Source organism: Nyctibius grandis, chromosome Z, assembly GCF_013368605.1.
Source record: "Nyctibius grandis isolate bNycGra1 chromosome Z, bNycGra1.pri, whole genome shotgun sequence".
Classification (NCBI taxonomy): Eukaryota; Metazoa; Chordata; class Aves; order Nyctibiiformes; family Nyctibiidae; genus Nyctibius; species Nyctibius grandis.
Window position 1 is genome coordinate 9,673,369 of NC_090695.1, and position 18,936 is coordinate 9,692,304.

The following is an 18,936-nucleotide window of genomic DNA, read 5'->3' on the forward strand; positions in this document are numbered from 1 at the left end:
TAAAGTTGGATTTTAAGCAAGGGGCACTTTCCCAGTTTGCAGAATTTAATTCTTCTTCTCACAGAAATATTAAATTACCTAAAAGCTTTCTGCTGTATTCTTCCACACATTTTTAAGCGCTGATAGCAACATTTCCTAAGCAAAATGCTGTGAAACACTGTGAGGCTAACGGCCAAAACTGGGCAGAAACTGTATCATAAGGAAAAGGTAATTAAAATAGCTCATAATTGTTCAAAGCCATATATAACCCTCGTAGCAAAGAAGACATTGTTACAAAACCATCATCAGTCTTAATAATAGCAATGTGAAGATTAGGGCATGGTAAGTCACTGGCTGGGCTTGAAATCCCAGAAGAATGAAGTCCCCATTTTAAACCTGAAGGCGGGTGAATCTGTTTCTGATTTCACTGCTATGTAGCAGCAGAGCTGCAGGCCAGGGAATGGACACGAGAGTGAAAAGGGGTCTGACCAAACCTAAGTGTTTCAGCTGAGTTCCCAGCAATGCACTGTGTTTCCATATATGCAGTACAAAATAATTAAAACCCAAAGTTGTTATTGACTCACAGTAACGACTTGCAGACATCTCTGGGTACGATGATTTTTCCAAACAATTAAAATGAACTAATAGCTGGTAAAGCAAGTGAAAACACATTTGCTGTGCAAAGTATATAAAGCACATGCGTAGCTCTGGGGGTAGAAGAGACAGTGTGCCAAGGTAAAGAGGAGCACCAAACGAGACTTAACAAGCTGCTGTATGTCACACCAGAGCCCCTTAGACCAAAAAAATACTATTGTAATGGTGCCAAGCATTTCCTCCCTTGTGCTGGTCACCTTTTGAATAGCAGGCGTCCTTTCTTTCCTCCTTACTTCATAGCTGTGTTGATTTTAACTCTTGAAGTCTGCCCACAGTGCTGTGTAGGTGAATGGCAGTGCCAGGACCCCCAGCAGTAGCCAGGCTTGAACAGTGCGGAGCCTTGCACAAGCGTGGAAGAAAAACATGGCCCTTGCCTTCAAACATGGTCAGCCTGGGGGCTAGTTTGGGCTTTTTAGGTGATGCTGGGGCTGTAGACTCCTGTTACATTTGGCACTACTAAATAGTCCCAAATATAAAGCATTGCTGGTGTTTTTCCTGGGCACGGTTGCAATTTTTCATTTTCCACTGAAATAAAATCAGGTGGAGAACAGGCTAGTATGCGCAGCACTGAGGTGAACATGCCCGCTCCTTAGCCAACATGCCCTCACAGATGCTGGATTTGGCCTGTGCCATGTTCAGCCTATTCAGAGCAGAGGCAAAATGAGCTCTGTCCACTTCACACTTCAATTAATAGATGTGCCTTAATAAAATAATAACAAACAGCGCTGGAAGGGACCAACATCCACCACAAGCAGGATTAGCTATGCATAAACCTTTCCTGACAGACATTCATCTAACCTATACCTAGAAATCCCTGAGGGATGGAGATGCCCCACCATTCAGTCTATTCCCAAGATTAAACATACTTGCAGATAGAAAGCTTTTTACTCATATCTAATCCAAACTCCCCTTATAGCTGTTTAAGCCCATTATTTTTGTCCTCTTCTTCTTGGCCGTGAAAAACTGTTTACCTTCCCCCTTGCAGCAAGCTTTCACATACTTAAAAGCTGTTATCACATCTTTACTCAGCCTCCTTTTCTCTAGACTAAACAACGCCAGTTCTTTTTAATCATCTCTCTTTTGCCATATTTCATGTAACTAGTCTTTAAATATGGTTTTCACATCCCTTAGCAGAGCTCCATCAAGACCATTGCTTCATTTACTCTCATTCAAAGCTAGGGGAGGGTCCAGGAGGTGGAAATCTCCTTGTTGGTGGTTCCCACACAGTCAGCTCAAATCACACAATGGCTGTGGACAGGTCCCATGTCACATAGCTGTGCGTCCCCAGGGCTTTGGTCCCAGGTAGCACAACTCCCTCAGGAACAGTCCTCTCAAATGGGATGAATCTGGGCAAAAGCTCCTGCACCGCTTTTGCGTGCTCTGCAGAACCGAGGGTGCATGTGCCCTCCCATGTTCAAGCCCCTTGTCTGCCAGCCCAGCCTAAGAACCATGGTTTGAGGATGAATCAAAGCCACACGCTGAGGATCAGGCTGTTCCAGAAAATACGAAAAAACAAGGCAGAGTAACAAATGTCTCTCTATATATTTCATACAATCATAGAATCATTTTGGTTGGAAAGTACCTTTAAGATCATCGAGTCCAACCATTAACCTCACACTGCCAAGCTCAACACTAAACCATGTCCCTAAGCACCACATCTACACATCTGTTAAATCCCTCCAGGGATGGTGACTCCACCACTTCCCTGGGCAGCCTGTTCCAGTGCTTGATAACCCTTTCTGTGGAGAAATTTTTCCTGATCTCTAATCTAAACCTCCCCTGGCACAACTTGAGGATGTTTCCTCTCATCCTATCACTTGTTAACTGGGAGAAGAGACCAACCCCCACCCCGCTACAACCTCTTTTCAGGTAGTTGTAGAGAGCAATAAGGTCTCCCCTGAGCCTCCTTTTCTCCAGGCTAAACAACCCCAGTTCCCTGAGCCGCTCCTCACGAGACTTGTTCTCCAGACCCTTCACCAGCTTTGTTGCCTTTCTTTGGACTCTCTCCAGCACCTCAATGTCTTTCTTGTAGTGAGGGGCCCAAAACTGCACACAGTATCCAAGGTGAAAACTCACCAGTGCCAAGTACAGGGGGACCATCACTTCCCTGGTGCTGCTGGCCACACTGTTTCTGATACAAGCCAGAATGCTGTTGGCTGTCTTGGCCACCTGGGCACACTGATGGCTCATATTCAGCTGGCCATCAATCAGCATCTCCAGGTCCTTTTCCACCAGGCATCTTTCCAGCCACTCTTCCCCAAGCCTGTAGCAGTGCATGGGGTTGTTGTGCCCCAGGTGCAGGACCTGACAATTGGCCTTGTTGAACTTCATACACTTGGCCTCGGCCCATCGATCCAACCTGTCCAGATCCCTCTGCAGAGCCTTCCTACCCTCAAGCAGATCAACATTCCCTCCCAACCTGGTGTCGTCTGCGAACTTACTGACGGTGCACTCGATCCCCTCGTCCGGATCATTGATACAGATATTAAAGAGAACTGGCCCCAGTACTGAGCCCTGGGGAAAACCACTTGTGACTGGCCGCCAACTGGATTTAACTCCATTCACCACAACTCTTTGGGCTCAGCCATCCAGTCAGTTTTTTACCCAGTGAAGCGTACACCCATCCAAGCCATGAGCAGTCAGTTTCTCCAGGAGAATGCTGTGGGAGATGGTGTCAAAGGCTTTACTGAAGTCTAGGTAGACAACATCCACAGCCTCTCCTTCATCCAGTAAGAGAGTCACCTTGTCATATAAGGAGATCAGGTTAGTCAAGCAGGACTTGCCTTCCATAAACCCGTGCTGACTGGGCCTGATCGCCTGCTTGTCCTGTACATGCCCCATGATGGCACTCAAGATGAACTGCTCCATAACCTTTCCTGGCACCGAGGTCAGACTGACAGGCCTGTAGTTCCCCGGATCCTCCTTCTGGCTCTTCTTGTAGATGGGTGCCACATTTGCTAATTTCTAGTCACCTGTGACCTCTCTGTTTAGCCAGGCCTGCTGATAAATGATGGTAAGTGGCTTGGTGAGCACTTCTGCCAGCTCCCTTAGTACCCTTGGGTGGATCCCATCCGGCCCCGTAGACTTGTGCATGTCTAAGTGGCGTAGCAGGTCACTAACCATTTCCCCTTGGATTATGGGGGCTTCATTCTGCTCCCCATCCCTGTCCTCCATCTCACGAGGCTGGGTACCCGGAGAACAACTGGTCTTACTACTAAAGACTGAGGCAAAGAAGGTATTAAGCACCTCAGCCTTTTCCTCATCCTTTGTCACTATGTCTCCTCCTGCATCCAGTAAAGGATGGAGATTCTCCTTGGCCTTCCTCTTGTGGCTAATGTATTTGTAGAAACATTTTTAATTGCCTTTTATGGCAGTGGCCAGATTAAGTTCTAGTTGGGCTTTGGCCCTTCTCATTTTTTCCCTCCATAGCCTCATGACATCCTTATAGTCCTCCTGAGTCGCCTGCCCCTTCTTCCAAAGCTCCTAAACTCTCCTTTTTTTCCCGAGTTCCAGCCAAAGCTCTGTTCAGCCAGGGTGGTCTTCTTCCCCACCAGCTCGTCTTCCAGCACATGGGGACAGCCTGCTCCTGCGCATTTAAGATTTCTTTCTTGAAGAGTGTCCAGTCTTCCTGGACTCCTTTGCCTTTCAGGACTGCCTCCCAAGTGACTCTGTCAACCAGGCTCCTAAAGAGGCCAAAGTTTGCCCTCCGAAAGTCCAGGGTAGCAGTTCTGTTGACCCCCTTCCTTACTTCTCCAAGAATCGAAAACTCTACCGTTTCACGAACTCAGGAATGACAACGCAGTACGGAAAATTGTATCAAAGAAATTTCTGAAACAGCATTAGTGAGGAAAAAGCAGATCTGATCAGTGTTTGCCTGTCATAGAGTATTTTGCTCTGAATTAATCCACAGCTAAGAAACTCAAGCAAGAAAGCCGTGGTAGGGAGGGTGCTCGCCAAAAGAAGCTGTTTCAGGTTACATCTGTCCCTGCTTTACTTTTTGTGACAACACAAGACAGGACCTTGTTGGAGCTGTGAGTCTCCAAAGCAAAGAGGAGATCATTCAGGAGAAATGGGTGAGGGGCTCTTTTTTGACTGGCTTCACTGGTCAGGTGGAGCAGGAAGAGGTGCTACAGGGGCAATCACACAAAGCAAATGCCTCTCAATGTTTCCTGAGGATCATTGCTCCCTGTTCCTGCAGCTGAAACCCAGAGCAAGAAGGTAAGTCCAAAGCAAATGAAATGCAGAACCTGGGGGCATGGACTCATACTGGACCGCACTGATTTCTGTTGCTTTCCAAGGGCAGACGAGAAATAACAGGACAGAAACCAAAGATGGACACGGACAAAGACACAACCCTTTGGGAAAGAGTCTGTTTAAATAACAGCTGTCCAAGAAGATCGGTGTCTTCCTGCGTCAGCCGTAAGAGGGTGGACAAGGGAGGGTCTATCCCTCTCCCAACCCTCCTCCCTGCAGCCACTGCTAAATCACGGAGAAGACAGGGCTGGAACTATTTCTCACGGCTTTGACTTGCCAGTACTGTATTAAAAGGTGCAGATGTGCTCTAATAAGCTCACATCTGTAATGTATTAATGTGCCTGTGTCGAGATACGCTTTTCATACAGCTACTCTGTCAAGATTATGCCAAAAAAATGTGTGAAGAGCCAAGTGATGTCTTGTGACAGAGTGAAATGAGTGCTTCACTGAATCATGTTTCTCATCCCTATACCAACAGCCCAAGATCGTCTCAGATGTTATAGCAATTGCTGTGGCCTCTGAAGTTCAAGGCAAAATATAGATTGAGCTGAAAAAGGAGGAATGGAGATACAAAGGGAGAGAAGCCACAGCTAGCAGAGAAATTCAGTTGGTGGCAGAAACTCTCAGGTTACTGAGGTGCAGTTAACAGACAGGATTAAGTGAAGTCTGCAAAATAAAAGCTGCTTTCATAATCACCTAAAACCTCAAGAGATGAAAATTAGAAGCCTAAAATACTATATTGCCAGGGCTCTCATTTTAGTTTTGCTCCTATTACTTCTGCTGTATCCATTATATTTCGTGAATAACCAGTGTATAAAATTGTTACAATCCATAGGAAAGCTGGGGGTGAGATTGTAGAGTCCCGACTTCTTTCCACCCCAAAAGGATTCAGGGCTTCTGCCTCCTACGCACACAACCACATTGTACCAACACAGCACAACTGCCTCCTCCAAGTGTCCGTCTCCCATTGGATCTGTCATCTCATGACACACACACCGAGACAAAACTCATTCAAAAACCATGGGACGAGGAACTCCTTGTGACCATCAATTTCACTCAAACACTACCCAGCTCCCCAGGGCTTGGGCTGGCATCATGAGCCATTTCTTCACAAGGAAGCAGCAAATGCACAATTTCTGCTTTGAGAAGATACGTGGGGTTTTCTTTTTTTTTTCCTTTTTTTCCCAAGCAGTGTTGTAGTATTTCCAGCCAGCAGCACGGAAGATAAAAATTATGAAAAAAGCAGCAGGATGAGAGTTTGGGTTACAATCCCTGTTGGCTGGAGACTGTAACTCAAAAACCAGCTGACTCTCTCCAGCATGTTAATTTGTCACTTTTCAAAACATCACCATCCCAAACTGGGAAAACTGTCAGGTCAGTTCGAGGCTTTCCACATGTCATCAAATAGAAGGGCACATTACCACAAACCAACTTTTTAACCTGCTTTTTGGAGCATACAAAGTTTATTGGCTTGTTGTCTCTGGCCATTTGCTTCTGCCTGACAGTTCCTCTTCTCCTGTAACTTCAGAGCCAATTTAATTCGAATCGGGCAAAGCGGTGAGAGCAACCAAAGAAGTCACATTACTACTGCTTGGTGAAGCCATCGGCTGGGTGGACCCAACAGAGGCCTCCCCCAAGGTTAAGGCAGGCAGAGCTCAGCCTTTTCCTAAAGGCTGAGGGAACTGGTGTTGTTTAGCCTGGAGAAAAGGAGGCTCAGGGGAGACCTTATCGCTGTCTACAACTACCTGAAAGGAGGTTGTTGCGAGGAGGGTGTCGGTCTCTTCTCACAGGTAACAAGTGATAGGACGAGAGGAAATGGCCTCAAGTAGTGCCAGGGGAGGTTTAGATTGTATATTAGGAAAAATTTCTTCACTGAAAGGGTTATCAAGCATTCAAACAGGCTGCCCAGGGAAGTGGTGGAGTCACCATCCCTGGAGGGATTTAACAGAAGTGTAGATGTGGTGCTTAGGGACATGGTTTAGTGGTGGACTTGGCAGTACTAGGTTAATAGTTGGACTCAATGATCTTAAAGGTCCTTTCTAACCAAATCAGTTCTATGATTCTATAAATGAGATCTTGTTGCAGCAGCCTCTGGCCATTGGGACCCCAGAACTGCCTTTGCAGAGCATATGGGCAGCTCCCCTCTGCCAGGAGGGGATAGTTTCCTTTTCACTACTGCATGAATTACCCCGAGTAATTCCCCATCTCCCTCTCCCCTGCTGACAAGGAAGCCATGCCCATGACTAGGAGAGGTGGTGGGAGAGAGATGCCATTTGGCAATGCTCTCCCCTCACTGACATCTTTGGGAAACAGGTAACTGAAGGCAGCACTAACTCACCTAGTCACCCACTCCCTGTGTACTTACAAACCAAATCAGCTGTGCCAGATGCAAGGGGTACATGGTGAAAGCCATCAGCCAGGAAGGGTGTGCTCCTGGGTGCACAGAGGGCTCTCATGTACCTAGCCAAGAGCAGAATGCATCCCTCTGTTTGCAGCAGGTCATGGTACAAGATCTGTGCAGCCATGTGTACTTAGGGAAGGATCAAGGCTTGGCACGCTAAGCAAAACTTTTGGAAGACGCTGATCTTTTTATTTCCCCAACAAGTTCTTGGAAACAGTTTCCCCACTGACACATAAGTTATGGCCGAGCCCACAGTCATATCAGGATGCTCTTCGAAACCGGCAGTCTGGAGAACAGGGCAAACAGGCAAAGAAAAATGCATGGGGACACGAGGGGTAAGAACAGTGAAATCACATACCTTCAGGGATGCACTGTCCAAGAACAAACTTATAACCCTTACAGCATTTTTTCCTGAAAAACAATAAAATAAATAAATGAATAAATAATGAAATAAATATTTCTCTAAATGTTGGTGCTGCCTTTAAAAACAGTCATGGGTAGATCATGGATGTGATGAACCAAACAAGATGAGGATCCTGAGCTTTACAGTTGGAGGTATCTCAGCTTTAAAGTACGCAACATGGAAACCCACCACTCAGTCCATGAGGCATTTTAAATGACAGCATGGTCAGCCACCTCAGAAGCCTGGGGCTAGGTACCCCAACGCTGACCCACTCAACATCCCAAGTAGTTTCTGAAAACCCAGCTCCCTTGTGTTGAAAGGATGCAGCACACCTCAGTGCTATCCATATACACAACTCAGGTCATAATTTTCATGATACAGTGAAGGGTGTTTTCAAAAATCCATCGTTACAATGTAAACTTGCAGAAAGGGGTAAGTCTCAGCAAGGAGTATGTGCAAGATAAACGTTTTCAGTCATTTCTCATCTTTTAATAAACCTGGAAGGTGATAAGTGAAATATATTGGGTATTTCAACTGGAGCAAGGGACAGTATCTTACACAGGCAGGGGGAAAAAACTGCAGTGAAGAGTCAATAGGATGAGATATTTTTTATGTGCCTATGATATGAACAAAGCCTGAGTGCTGAGAAATTAACATTTCTTACACACTGGCTTGTAATGACATTTAGGTGTTCAGCTATATCTGCTTGTTTTGCTTTCTAGGCAGCAAACCACATCAAGTCACCAGGACTCCCAGCAGTGCTGAGGAGCCTTGACAAAGGGCTGTGTCCCTTGTCACCCTCAGAGCTACTCGCTGCAGTGGCCAGGCGACCTTCAAAGGGTTCCAGGGTGGTGGCTACCAGGACTGCTGCAAGAGAAGCAAACTGCTGCTCAGTGCATGATTTTATCAAGTCTACATGAGTCTGAGTGGAAAAAAACCCTGTATTTTACAAATTCACAGTTCTTCATGCCTTGTGGACATGCTGAAATATCTGCAAAACTGGGAATCCATCCACTTACTCTTATCCTTCAATTCAATAACTGACGCAGAAGAGTGCTAAAGCCATGGCAGTCAATGACACAACACTCCCCTAGACAACACGCAGCCATCACAAATCATCATTATGTTGAATTTACATCAACTATCAGTTGCAACTGACCACTTTAAACAAACAATGCATTACTCCAAACTATGTAAAAACAAACTTTGGCTCCATATTTTACCCTCTTCCAAAGATTAGCTGGAATATAAATTATGCTTAATGAAGGTTGAACATCTGAAGAGGAAGCCTTGCTTTGTTATGCAAACACTGGTCCCTCATTAGACTTTTCTCCAAACACTGCTGTGAAGTTTTATCTGCAAGACAAACAAATGCAGGAGGAATGAGTTCAAAGGTGCATCGGGGAGGCTGTTCATATGCTGCAAGCCATGCTGATGGCTTTCCAAGTGCACATTCATCTCCTCCTGTCTGCGGAAGAAGGGAGGCTGATAAAGGTTTGCTTGTAGCTGCTCTTCAGAGGAAGATAAAGCCCAGCCTGAGAGAAGGCGGGGAGATGGGAAAGGAGAGGAGGGCATCCCTGCCATGAGATGCTGACCTGTGGGGTTGTGCCAGCCAGAACCAACCAGAAAGAGGGAGCAGCAGCTTTTCTAACACACATCTTTTCTAACCTTCTCCCTGGGAATTCCCACTTGATTTTCAAGCTTAGGACCCTTAGGACTCCCACCCTTGGAGTGGCTTGTGGCAGCAGATGCAAACCTCAGCCGGCAGAGCCTGCTCCTGGCTAAAGGCTTGCCTGCTGGGAACCTTGCAGAAGCTGCCTCTCTCCTCTCAGCTTGGCCAGTGATGGCTTTTGGCTGGGCTTGTTGGCTTTCTTGTGGTTAAACTGTGGTTTTATCTGCCTTCCTGGATTCACCTGATAGCCAAACCACTTGCCCTGATCAAACCCCTCTCCCACAGACACACACTGAGAACCCACCACACGCTGAGTTACAGCTATCAAACACTGCCCTGGCACCCCGAAGCAAGCGCAGCCTCGCATAGCGTTGCCGTGGGTTGCTCCAGTTAAAGCAATGGGAAAATCATGCTGTCGTGGCAGATATCCAAGCCCCTGCTGAAATCTGTCTCTTCACTGGCTTCTTGCAGCAAGGAGTTCCACAGCAGGATGAGACATTTTTGAAAAATAATTTCCTTGTTTTCAGTCTCCCTTTCAATTTTTGTTCAATTTTCCCAGGGTTTACTGGTAAGGAGATGTGGAAATATTTTGTCTAAATACTTGAAGATTTTTCCACATCATGAAAGCTTTAAATCACACCTGAAGAAGTGGCTTAGAGGAGGGATGCCCTGCTTTCAGGATCACACTCCAGAAAACAATTCCCCACGATAATTGGTTCCCAGTTCAAGATTAGAGCTCTCTGTACTAGCACAGCCCATACTCAACAGTAAGGCTGAGCCATCAGCCTGATGTTGCCAGAGAAACTGCTACTTTAGGGTTAATGCACAGGAAATACAATACAACAATACCCGTTTCTCTGAACTTTACATTGCAACCTTGGGATTCCTGCACGCTTTAGCTTTTTACATTCTTAAAAGAGAAATCTGTCAAAATGATGGACACATGAGTTGATCATTAGCAAAGGCATTTTAATAGAAACTCATTTTCAGATATCCAGCTCCAGGTTGACATGTCTAATCAACGTTGCACAGCAGCGATCTCGTTATACATAATGAGAGGTAAGAGGGGGTCCCCACTGATAATTTTAGCTACTGAATAACTTCCAGTGAGGCAGTTGCTATGCAGCTGTACATGTGAGCATGCATCAAACACAGACTGATACACAGCTGTGTAAGAAGCTGAACCAGTAAAATCTGGATCTAGGGGAAAATTAAGTTGATTCGTTAACTTTAAATCTGGTTTCCAAAAGGAGAAACTTCTGGCAGACTTATCTGTTACAGCTTTTAATGGGGTGCTTCAGCTATTAAAAATATAGCCACTTCTGATTCTCGTGCAGTCTTCACTCAGAAACACGCACAAGCCCAAATTCACAGAGGGTTTTGGGCACCATGATTTTGATCACTGCAATGTCTAGCTTTTGTGTTACCTGTAAGAAAATCCATAGTGATAGGGACTCTCTCAAAGCAAGGTCACCCTTTTTTTCTGACAGGTAGCAGCAGGAGAAGCAGGGAGATGTTGAGCTACTCGTCTCTGCTCTGGAGGTCGAGGTGCTCCTGGATCACCAAATGTCTGAAGATGGGATTTAGGGTCAAACCTTTGATACCAATAAACACATCCGTGACTAGGCAAGCAGCAGATCTGCCTTTGTCGCAGGCTTTTTTTGGCCCATCACCTTGCAGACAGAGAGAAGCTGAGCTTTCCAGGAGCAACTCCATGTCCCATCGCCCACCTGCTCCTGACCTACAGCGGTGCACCAGCACAGCACCCCCTGCCCCATCTTGCAAAGTGGTAGCTGCTTGATAGCATCTCCCCAGACAGGGAGGACAAAAGTCAAGATGCAAGGAATGTGGCTTAATTAAGCCACCACTTTATTAAGTTAGCTTATCTGGCAGCTATCAGCAGTAACTCATCCAGTGCAGACCACTTTTTTTTTCCCATAATTGTTTCCACCTGGTGCAGGGCTGACGTTGCCCCCAGCCCACCTCGTGCTCTGCACCAGGACACTGCAGCTGGCGGTGGTATCGAGGAGACCAGGGTGTGCTGAACAGAGAAAATACTTCACAGCAGCTGAAATGTTTTGGAAGTGCAAATAATAACAGGATAAAGATTTAATGTGAGAATTAACCTCTATCTGTCCGCAGAAACACAGCAGCGCTTGGTACATGGTGATGGCTGGCTTTGAGCTGCTTGATGCATTATTGAAGTTTTGGTTAACTTCAGCAAAGAGGCAACTCTGAAACTCTGTCATGACAATTATGTCCAAAAAGATATATGATGGCCATTTAATGATTAAAAAAAGGGAAGGCAAAGGAGAATTTTAAAGGGAAGGGTGAAAGAGGAGTTTTATACTGGTTTCAGATGAACATAGTATGTTAAGGAAACTCTTGCTCAAGATGTCAAAAGCAGAAAGAGAAGAGTCCACTCTAGGAAAGATTTGCCTCCTAGGAGGAAAGCAAACACAGAAATCCCTACGCTGAGTCAGTAAGTGAGCTCTTAGGATAAAATATTACCCGTACTTTATCCCTACAATGCTGGGGTTCAGACAGACAGTCAGCCTGCAGGATGGCTCCACCCAGACAGGGATAATTCAAGCAGAGGCACTTGAACTCCCATTCATCAGGGGCAGAAGAACACGCATGGACAGTTTCTATAGCTCAGCTGATGCCTGAGGTAGGTTCACTGGGAGATGCAGCAGCTCCATAGGTGGTCAGGCAGGCCAAATCCCTCCTCTCTGACACACTATTTCTGACCCATGACTGCCAAGAAGAGTCACAGTTCAGAGGGCATAAGAGCTGCTTAACATTTTATGTGGGTTTAAATACATTGACACTGTTCTCCCAGGTCGGTGCTGGTAGAAAATAATGATAACACAGTCAAGCAAATGTATTTAATCAAAAAGCCAATTTCCTGTTGGGAAAAGATAGAAAAAAAAAATTCATCCAAATTTCTTCAGACAACGTCATAACATGAACTCAGAAGAACTTGTGCCATATCTCAAAGACCTGAGTCAGCAAAGGCCATAGCACGGCTGTGTTTAATTGCACAAAGGGGTCTTTGTTAACGTGCCTCCTTATTGTGCCTGCCCAGAGTGTCTTTTTGATCACCCTGACTTTGAGAAATACACAGTGCAGCAAAAATACAAATACAAAATACAGCAATTAACTTACAAAAGGTAATTAGACAGCTATAAAGGCAAGCCAACAAGGTAACTTAAAAAAAAAGAAAAAAACCAACCCTTGTTTTTCTCATAGTCTACATAAAATTCAAATGAGGGCTAGGTCTGTCTGCCAAAGCATGCACAGACAAAGCCCATCTGCAGCACAAGTGTATTAAGGAAGCAGCTCAGTAGCTGTGCACAGCTCCGCCGTAATTCACATGGAGAGAAGATTTATGGCAACGTGGTGTAAAACTGCATGCACTTTATTTTTGTTTGCCTTTCTGTGGGATACATACCGAAATCTTGAGTAAGAGAGGACGGCCTCCCTGCAGACACTTGCTCAGCATACACTTTGCCACGATTTCCAGACTTAGTCCTTTTTCACAGTTTTGTAAAGAGATAATTTATCTTCGCGTTGGGTACAACACAAGGTCCAAGGCCAACCCAAACCCTTCCAGTCACCGTCCCAGCTGAGACTGAATAACAGAGGGTACGGTGTGTGTCTTCCACGGCCTAGGAAATGCTGCAGCACCTGTGACTGCAGTACGTGTATGTGTGCTTCTTTATTTCTCTTAACTGACTGAATAAAGCAGGATTTGCCTGAGCAACCGCAGAGAGCTATCCTTCACCAGCATCAAGCTGGAACTCGTACCTCTGACAGCAAATCATTGCAACCTATTACTTGATTTTTCCGAAAGTCAGATTTTCAGTGATTAATGCCCTGCCTGAGTCTAAGCCATGTTTCTCGTCAGCTACTTAAGTCAAATAAATTTACCCACGTATAATGGTTTTCTTAGGAAAAAAAAAAGCCCTGCTATCTGCTTTTTTTGCTTAGCTCTGGTTATTAAGACAGATATCAGAAACGAAATCCTGTTCCAGTTATTGCTAATGGGAAGGTTTTGATAAGATTCACAGTTCCTGGGCTCCTCTTCTCTGAACACAAGCCAGGGACCAGATCCTCCTTTGGCAAAAGCCACATACCTCTGTTGACCCTGGGGAACCGTGCCAGCGCTTACCCGGGGAGGCTCTGGCCAACACTCTCGAAAGCTCTCAGACACGCTCCTTGGCTGCTCCTTACTGTAATGTATTGTTAACTGACTCCTTCTCTCCTCGAAGTGCTGTTTCATGTCATCTTTTTATGGTCAAAGGAAGTTTTATGGCGCTGGAGTATAAACTGTGGTTCCTTCTTCTCAGAAAGGACCATCCAAACTGATATGATGATTTGCAGCCCCTGCAGAGCGCAGTATTTGTGGATGTGTGAAGCTCATTCCTCTATAAAAGAGCAAAAAAAGACCTCAAAGGGTGCAAGAAACCCTCCACCCTCTGTGGGATTGGTGGGCCTTGGAGTTACGATAGGCGGTGACCTGCATGGAACCGGAGAATGAACAAAAAGCAAAACTTCACAGGTCTGGGCAATTTAAAACATCTGTCCAACGTTCTTTTTGTAGCAGCCCCTGGGCCTCTGTTCTCCATGGACACAGCACAGGACATCTCGCCATGATGGGGTTTGTGATTTCGTTTAAGTAAATGAGATGTGATGAGGTGTTCATCGGAGGTGTTCAAACAAAATCTGGGCAGGCAGACCACTTCCCCAAGTCATCCCCCTGTGTCAGCAGGTCAGCAGTCCCATCTCTTTTGGACTGTTTTAGGACTTTTGGGATGTAGAGAAAGGGGTTAGTATGAAAACCCTGCAGGAAGCCCCACAACCGCAGGAAGAAGTGGCAACTAAAACTCAGCTTTTTGGGTCTCTTCTGGGCAGAATACAGACTTTTAGAAATGTGTCCTGTGATGTGTAACGAAAGAAAAAGGTCATATTGGGATTTCCATGTGAACCATCCAGACTAGGACTTCACTTTTTCAGGGAAGCCATAACACTGTGCTGCAGGGTCAGAACTAACGGCCCTTGTCAGTCCCTAGCCCAACCAGAGCCCTAGTGCTGCAAACACGCTGACTAACCACAAACTAATCAGCAATTTTTTTTGGTAGCACAGACCAGCTGGTGGCACTGGTAACCATCAGTGCTTGTATCTCACTTCGCATACCAAGGTCCAAAAATGACCAAGTAAAAATCTGCCTGTGAATGTTCTCTAAGCAAAGAAGAAAACTCTCAGAAAGAAAATATTACACAACTTCACAAGGTGATTGACCCTGCTGCCACTGGAAAAGCCATTTGTTGGATATTTTACATGCATGTGAACATCATCCTCAAAATCTCATATGTGATTCCTTCAGGGCTGGACTGTACTTTTTTCCCCTTTTTCTTAGATTTTTATTTCATTGTTTGGTTTTTTTCCTTAATGCAAGGGAATGCTCATGTGGTTTATCACTAGACAGCATGTCAAAAATAGCAGAATGATTAAATAAAAGACTTTTGACTGTTCTCATCTGCTTAGACTCAGCTTTATATACCCGCTGTCAGCTTTGTCTTGCTCTCTTTTCTTACAAATTTCTTTTCTTTTCTGGCATTGTACCAAGACAATGATTTTGTTTAGTTTTGCAGGTGATGTTAGTATGGATTTTGCAGAATCAAATTAATGTTTGACAGGTGTGAAATTTGAGGGGAAGAAAAAAAAATAATTTTATACAAAGATAGCACTGTTTGCATTTACTATATAGTCCAATGAACTGGCAAAGTATAATGCATCCTCATAAATATATTGCCATGTCTAAGAACAAGGAGTCTTCTAAATCTCAACTGAAATTATTCAACATTGAGCCCATGTTTTAAAATAACTCACCGCTTTGAGATTTAAAGTACGAAAAGCGAGCAAAAGTCTTTTTTTCCACCACCTCTGACTTCAAATTAGAGGACTGCAAGCCAAATTTCCTTCCAAGTCTGTAAATAGTATGTCTTGCTGACAGCACACATTCAATTATTTATCTAACCCAAGGTGAGCCAGAGTACAGGACTAATCACAGCACATCTGTCCTGTCTCTTGGATTTTTTTTTAAACTTCCATGACTCTTTATTTTGTAGTTCCAATTTCCTACCAAATATCCATGAGAGATAGAGAGTAATAAATTCCATTTCAAGATGGAAGGCAGAGCCAGAGCAGTGCTGCAATAAGCTGCGCTCGCTTGCTGGCTGCTGTGCTGGTGCTCGGTCACCGGAGTCAAACAGCAATAAATTGCTGGCAAGCTCTTAGACTTACTGAATCCAGTCCAATCCAACTCCATTTATACAGCATCTTTCATCAACAAGATCACAAAAATGCTGCATAAGCAATGTCTAGTAAACTCCTTTCGATAAACAATAAAAGGCAAGCGCCTTCTACACACGCGTGCACAGAAAAACACAACATAGAAACTATGCAAGGAAGTCAGAATTCTAAAGCTAGTTCTCCAAACAGAATGTAAATCCCAATTAACCTTCAGAGACAACCTAGGAACTCGGTCTACGTTCACTTAGGGGTGAGCTGCCATGCATGGGCCTGATCCTGATTCTGCAGAAATCCCTGGCAGCTTTGCCATGAACACATCAGGTTGGGAACAGGCTTGGACCAAGACTCAGGATGATGGGTGAGCATATGCTCAGCTCTGAGGATGTGCTACAACTGGGCTTCTTGGAAGAACAGTTTCAAACAATCACTTGTGGCATAAACTTAATCAAGTCTGGCCAACATTTTGTCATTGGAAACTATTGCAACCTCTTCCTCGTTTTGATGGATTCAGGATTTGACATGTACCCCTGCTCCTGCACTCCCCCCACGACACACCATCCTTCTATACCCTAGACCATCCATGCACACCCCAGACACAGACAGAGATATTTAATCCAGATATTTAACAGATATTTTAATTTGTGATGGTTCTTGAAATTCAACTCCGGGAAGAAAGCAAGCAAATAAGTCCAGCCAGGCTAACACTTCTGTTTTAAATAGTCTAGAAGTTTGGAGAGCCAGACACAAAGCCACAAACTTTTAGGAAAGTCAAATAGCACAGAAAAAAAAATTTAACATAGATGCACCTCTGAGCACCTCGTTCTCTGCACTGGCTACCCACAATGTCCAGATGACACCTTGGTTTCCAGCACTGAGCTAGAAACTAACATCATGAGCAAGATGTCTGCTTTTGGATACTTTGCCTCTCTGCTTTGAAAAGCTCCTACTAAAAGGACAAGACACCACACAGGGCATGGAGATTTATGTGAATTGTCCCAGATTAATGGGAAACCAGGCACTCTCTATAAACCATCGACAGACAAGGTGTATGAAATGGCTCCTATCTTCAGAGCACACACTTTACCATAGAATCATAGAACGGTTTGGGTTGGAAGGGAGCTTAAAGATCATCTAGTTCCAACCCCCCTGCCATGGGCAGGGACACCTTCCACTAGACCAGGTTGCTCAAAGCCCCATCCAGTCTGGCCTTGAACACTGCCAGGGAGGGGGCAGCCACAACTTCTCTGTGCAGCCTGGTCCAGTGTCTCACCACCCTCACAGGAAAGAATTTGTTCCTAATATCTAATCTAAATCTCCCCTCTTTCAGTTTAAAACTGTTACCCCTTGTCCTGTCACTCCATGCCCTTGTAAAAAGCCCCTCTCCAGCTTTCCTGTAGCCCCTTCAGGTACTGGAAGGCTGCTAGAAGGTCTCCCTGGAGCCTTCTCTTCTCCAGGCTGAACAGCTCCAACTCTCTCAGCCTGTCTTCAGAGGAGAGGTGCTGATCATCTCGTGGCCTCCTCTGGACTCGCTCCAACAGCTCCATGTCCTTCCTACTTTGGGGCCCCAGAGCTGAACACAGTACTCCAGGTGGGGTCTTACGAGAGCAGAGTAGAGGGTGCAAAAAGCATAGCGATCTAATTTTATACATTATGAATCACATAAGGGTTCTTAACAGCCACTTATGCCTAAGGATTTTTATCCTTCCAGTACTGGCTTGGAGTAACTGGGGCATGACTCTGCTTCAGCATAGCCAAGGGAATTTTTCAGGTCAAGGTTTCAGCCATCCTATAAGCAGCAGAGATAAATCCTAGGAAAAACAGCTCCATAATTTTAGAAAAATAGATTCGCGGCATAATTTTGGTTGCAAGGAAACCTTTGGAAAACATCTGATCCAAGTGCACCTCACAGCAGGGTTAACTGCTCGGAGGCTCGCCCAGATGAGTTTTGAATGTCTTCAGGGATGGAGATTGTCTCACTTCTCTGGGATCCTCTTCCAGTGCTTAATCACTTCACTGTGCATTTGCCCCCTTTATGTCTACTTTAAATGTCCCTGCTGCAACTTGTGGCTTTTGTCTCATGTCCTTTTGCAGTGCACCTCTGATGAAGGTCTGGCTTTGTCTTCTCCATATCTCCTCATTAGGTAGTTGGAGACACCAATTAAATTTGCCCCTTAGCTCCCTCTTCTCCAGACTGAGCAAACAGAGCTCCCGTGGGCTCTTCCTGAATATAATGTGCTCCAGCCTCAGAGCATCTTAGCTCCAGTTTGTTGATAAGTGTACAAAACTGTAGGTAATCAATCAAAAAGTATCACTAGCAGATATTCTCTAAAAAATATTGAAGAAATGTGAAACAAGCAAACAAAAACAAACACCAAAAAAAAGAAGTTATTTTCTTCTTCTTCTAAATGTAAATTGCAATGGAATAGCAGCTTTGGTCTCCTCCCACTGTTTTCTCTCCCCTCTTCTCTCCATTTTAACAATAAAATTTTAAAAGGAGAAAAACTGAAAAAAAGAGTAAATCTTGAATGAAATACAAACAATGCTATTTGTCATGACAGTATTTTCAAACAAAAGAGCTGGCCAGCTCTGATCACTATCTAAGCAACAAGACTAAGTTAAAATTGTACTTCTAATATATTTTCAACATCAATAGCAGCAATGGGATTAACTTCTTAATGTAAGCCCTTGGAAATCTCTATAAAGACACTAAAAAAGATATTATTTCAAGAGTGTTTCATTGATCCAGGTGTTTGTCTCATTTTTTCCTCTGTTTTATTGTTCCCAGAGAAGAACCTGTAAAAGCTGAAACTGCTTATTAAGTATACAGACTTAATGAATTGGACAAGGAAAGAAATAATTCTTAACATAACATGTTCACAGGTCAGATCCATGTTTATTGTCCACAGAGATGATAGCAAAATACTCTCTATGTACAGCGCAGTCTCTGTTGGGACAGAATCAGTCTCCATGAACCGCTTCCAGCATACAGAAAAGATTCATTTTTAAAGCAACGCAGCACAAAAGTTTATTGAATTATGTAGTGATGTTGTACCACAGCCCCGATGCCAAGGATTATTTTTAGAGCCACACATCTGCAGGTTATTTGTTGCAGGGTAGGGTGGATGGAGTAAATCCCGAAACAATTCGCTAAGCAGACAAGCATTACTGGAACGAGCTGTTATTTATATGGTGTCACTGGAAGGCCTGGTGTCTGGGACACGGCAGTGGTATCTGAGCTGACTGTGCAGCCGATG

At 44.7% G+C, this 18,936-nt stretch overlaps 1 protein-coding gene across 1 annotated transcript in view; it reads right to left on the minus strand.

Moving 5' to 3' along the window:
* Positions 1–18,936, minus strand: part of CCBE1 (collagen and calcium binding EGF domains 1) — a 101,877-nt gene that overhangs the window by 17,157 nt on the left and 65,784 nt on the right. Inside the window, exon 3 of the mRNA XM_068423582.1 lies at positions 7,647–7,699. Coding sequence (XP_068279683.1) covers positions 7,647–7,699 — 53 coding nt within the window. The remainder of the gene's footprint in view (positions 1–7,646; positions 7,700–18,936) is intronic.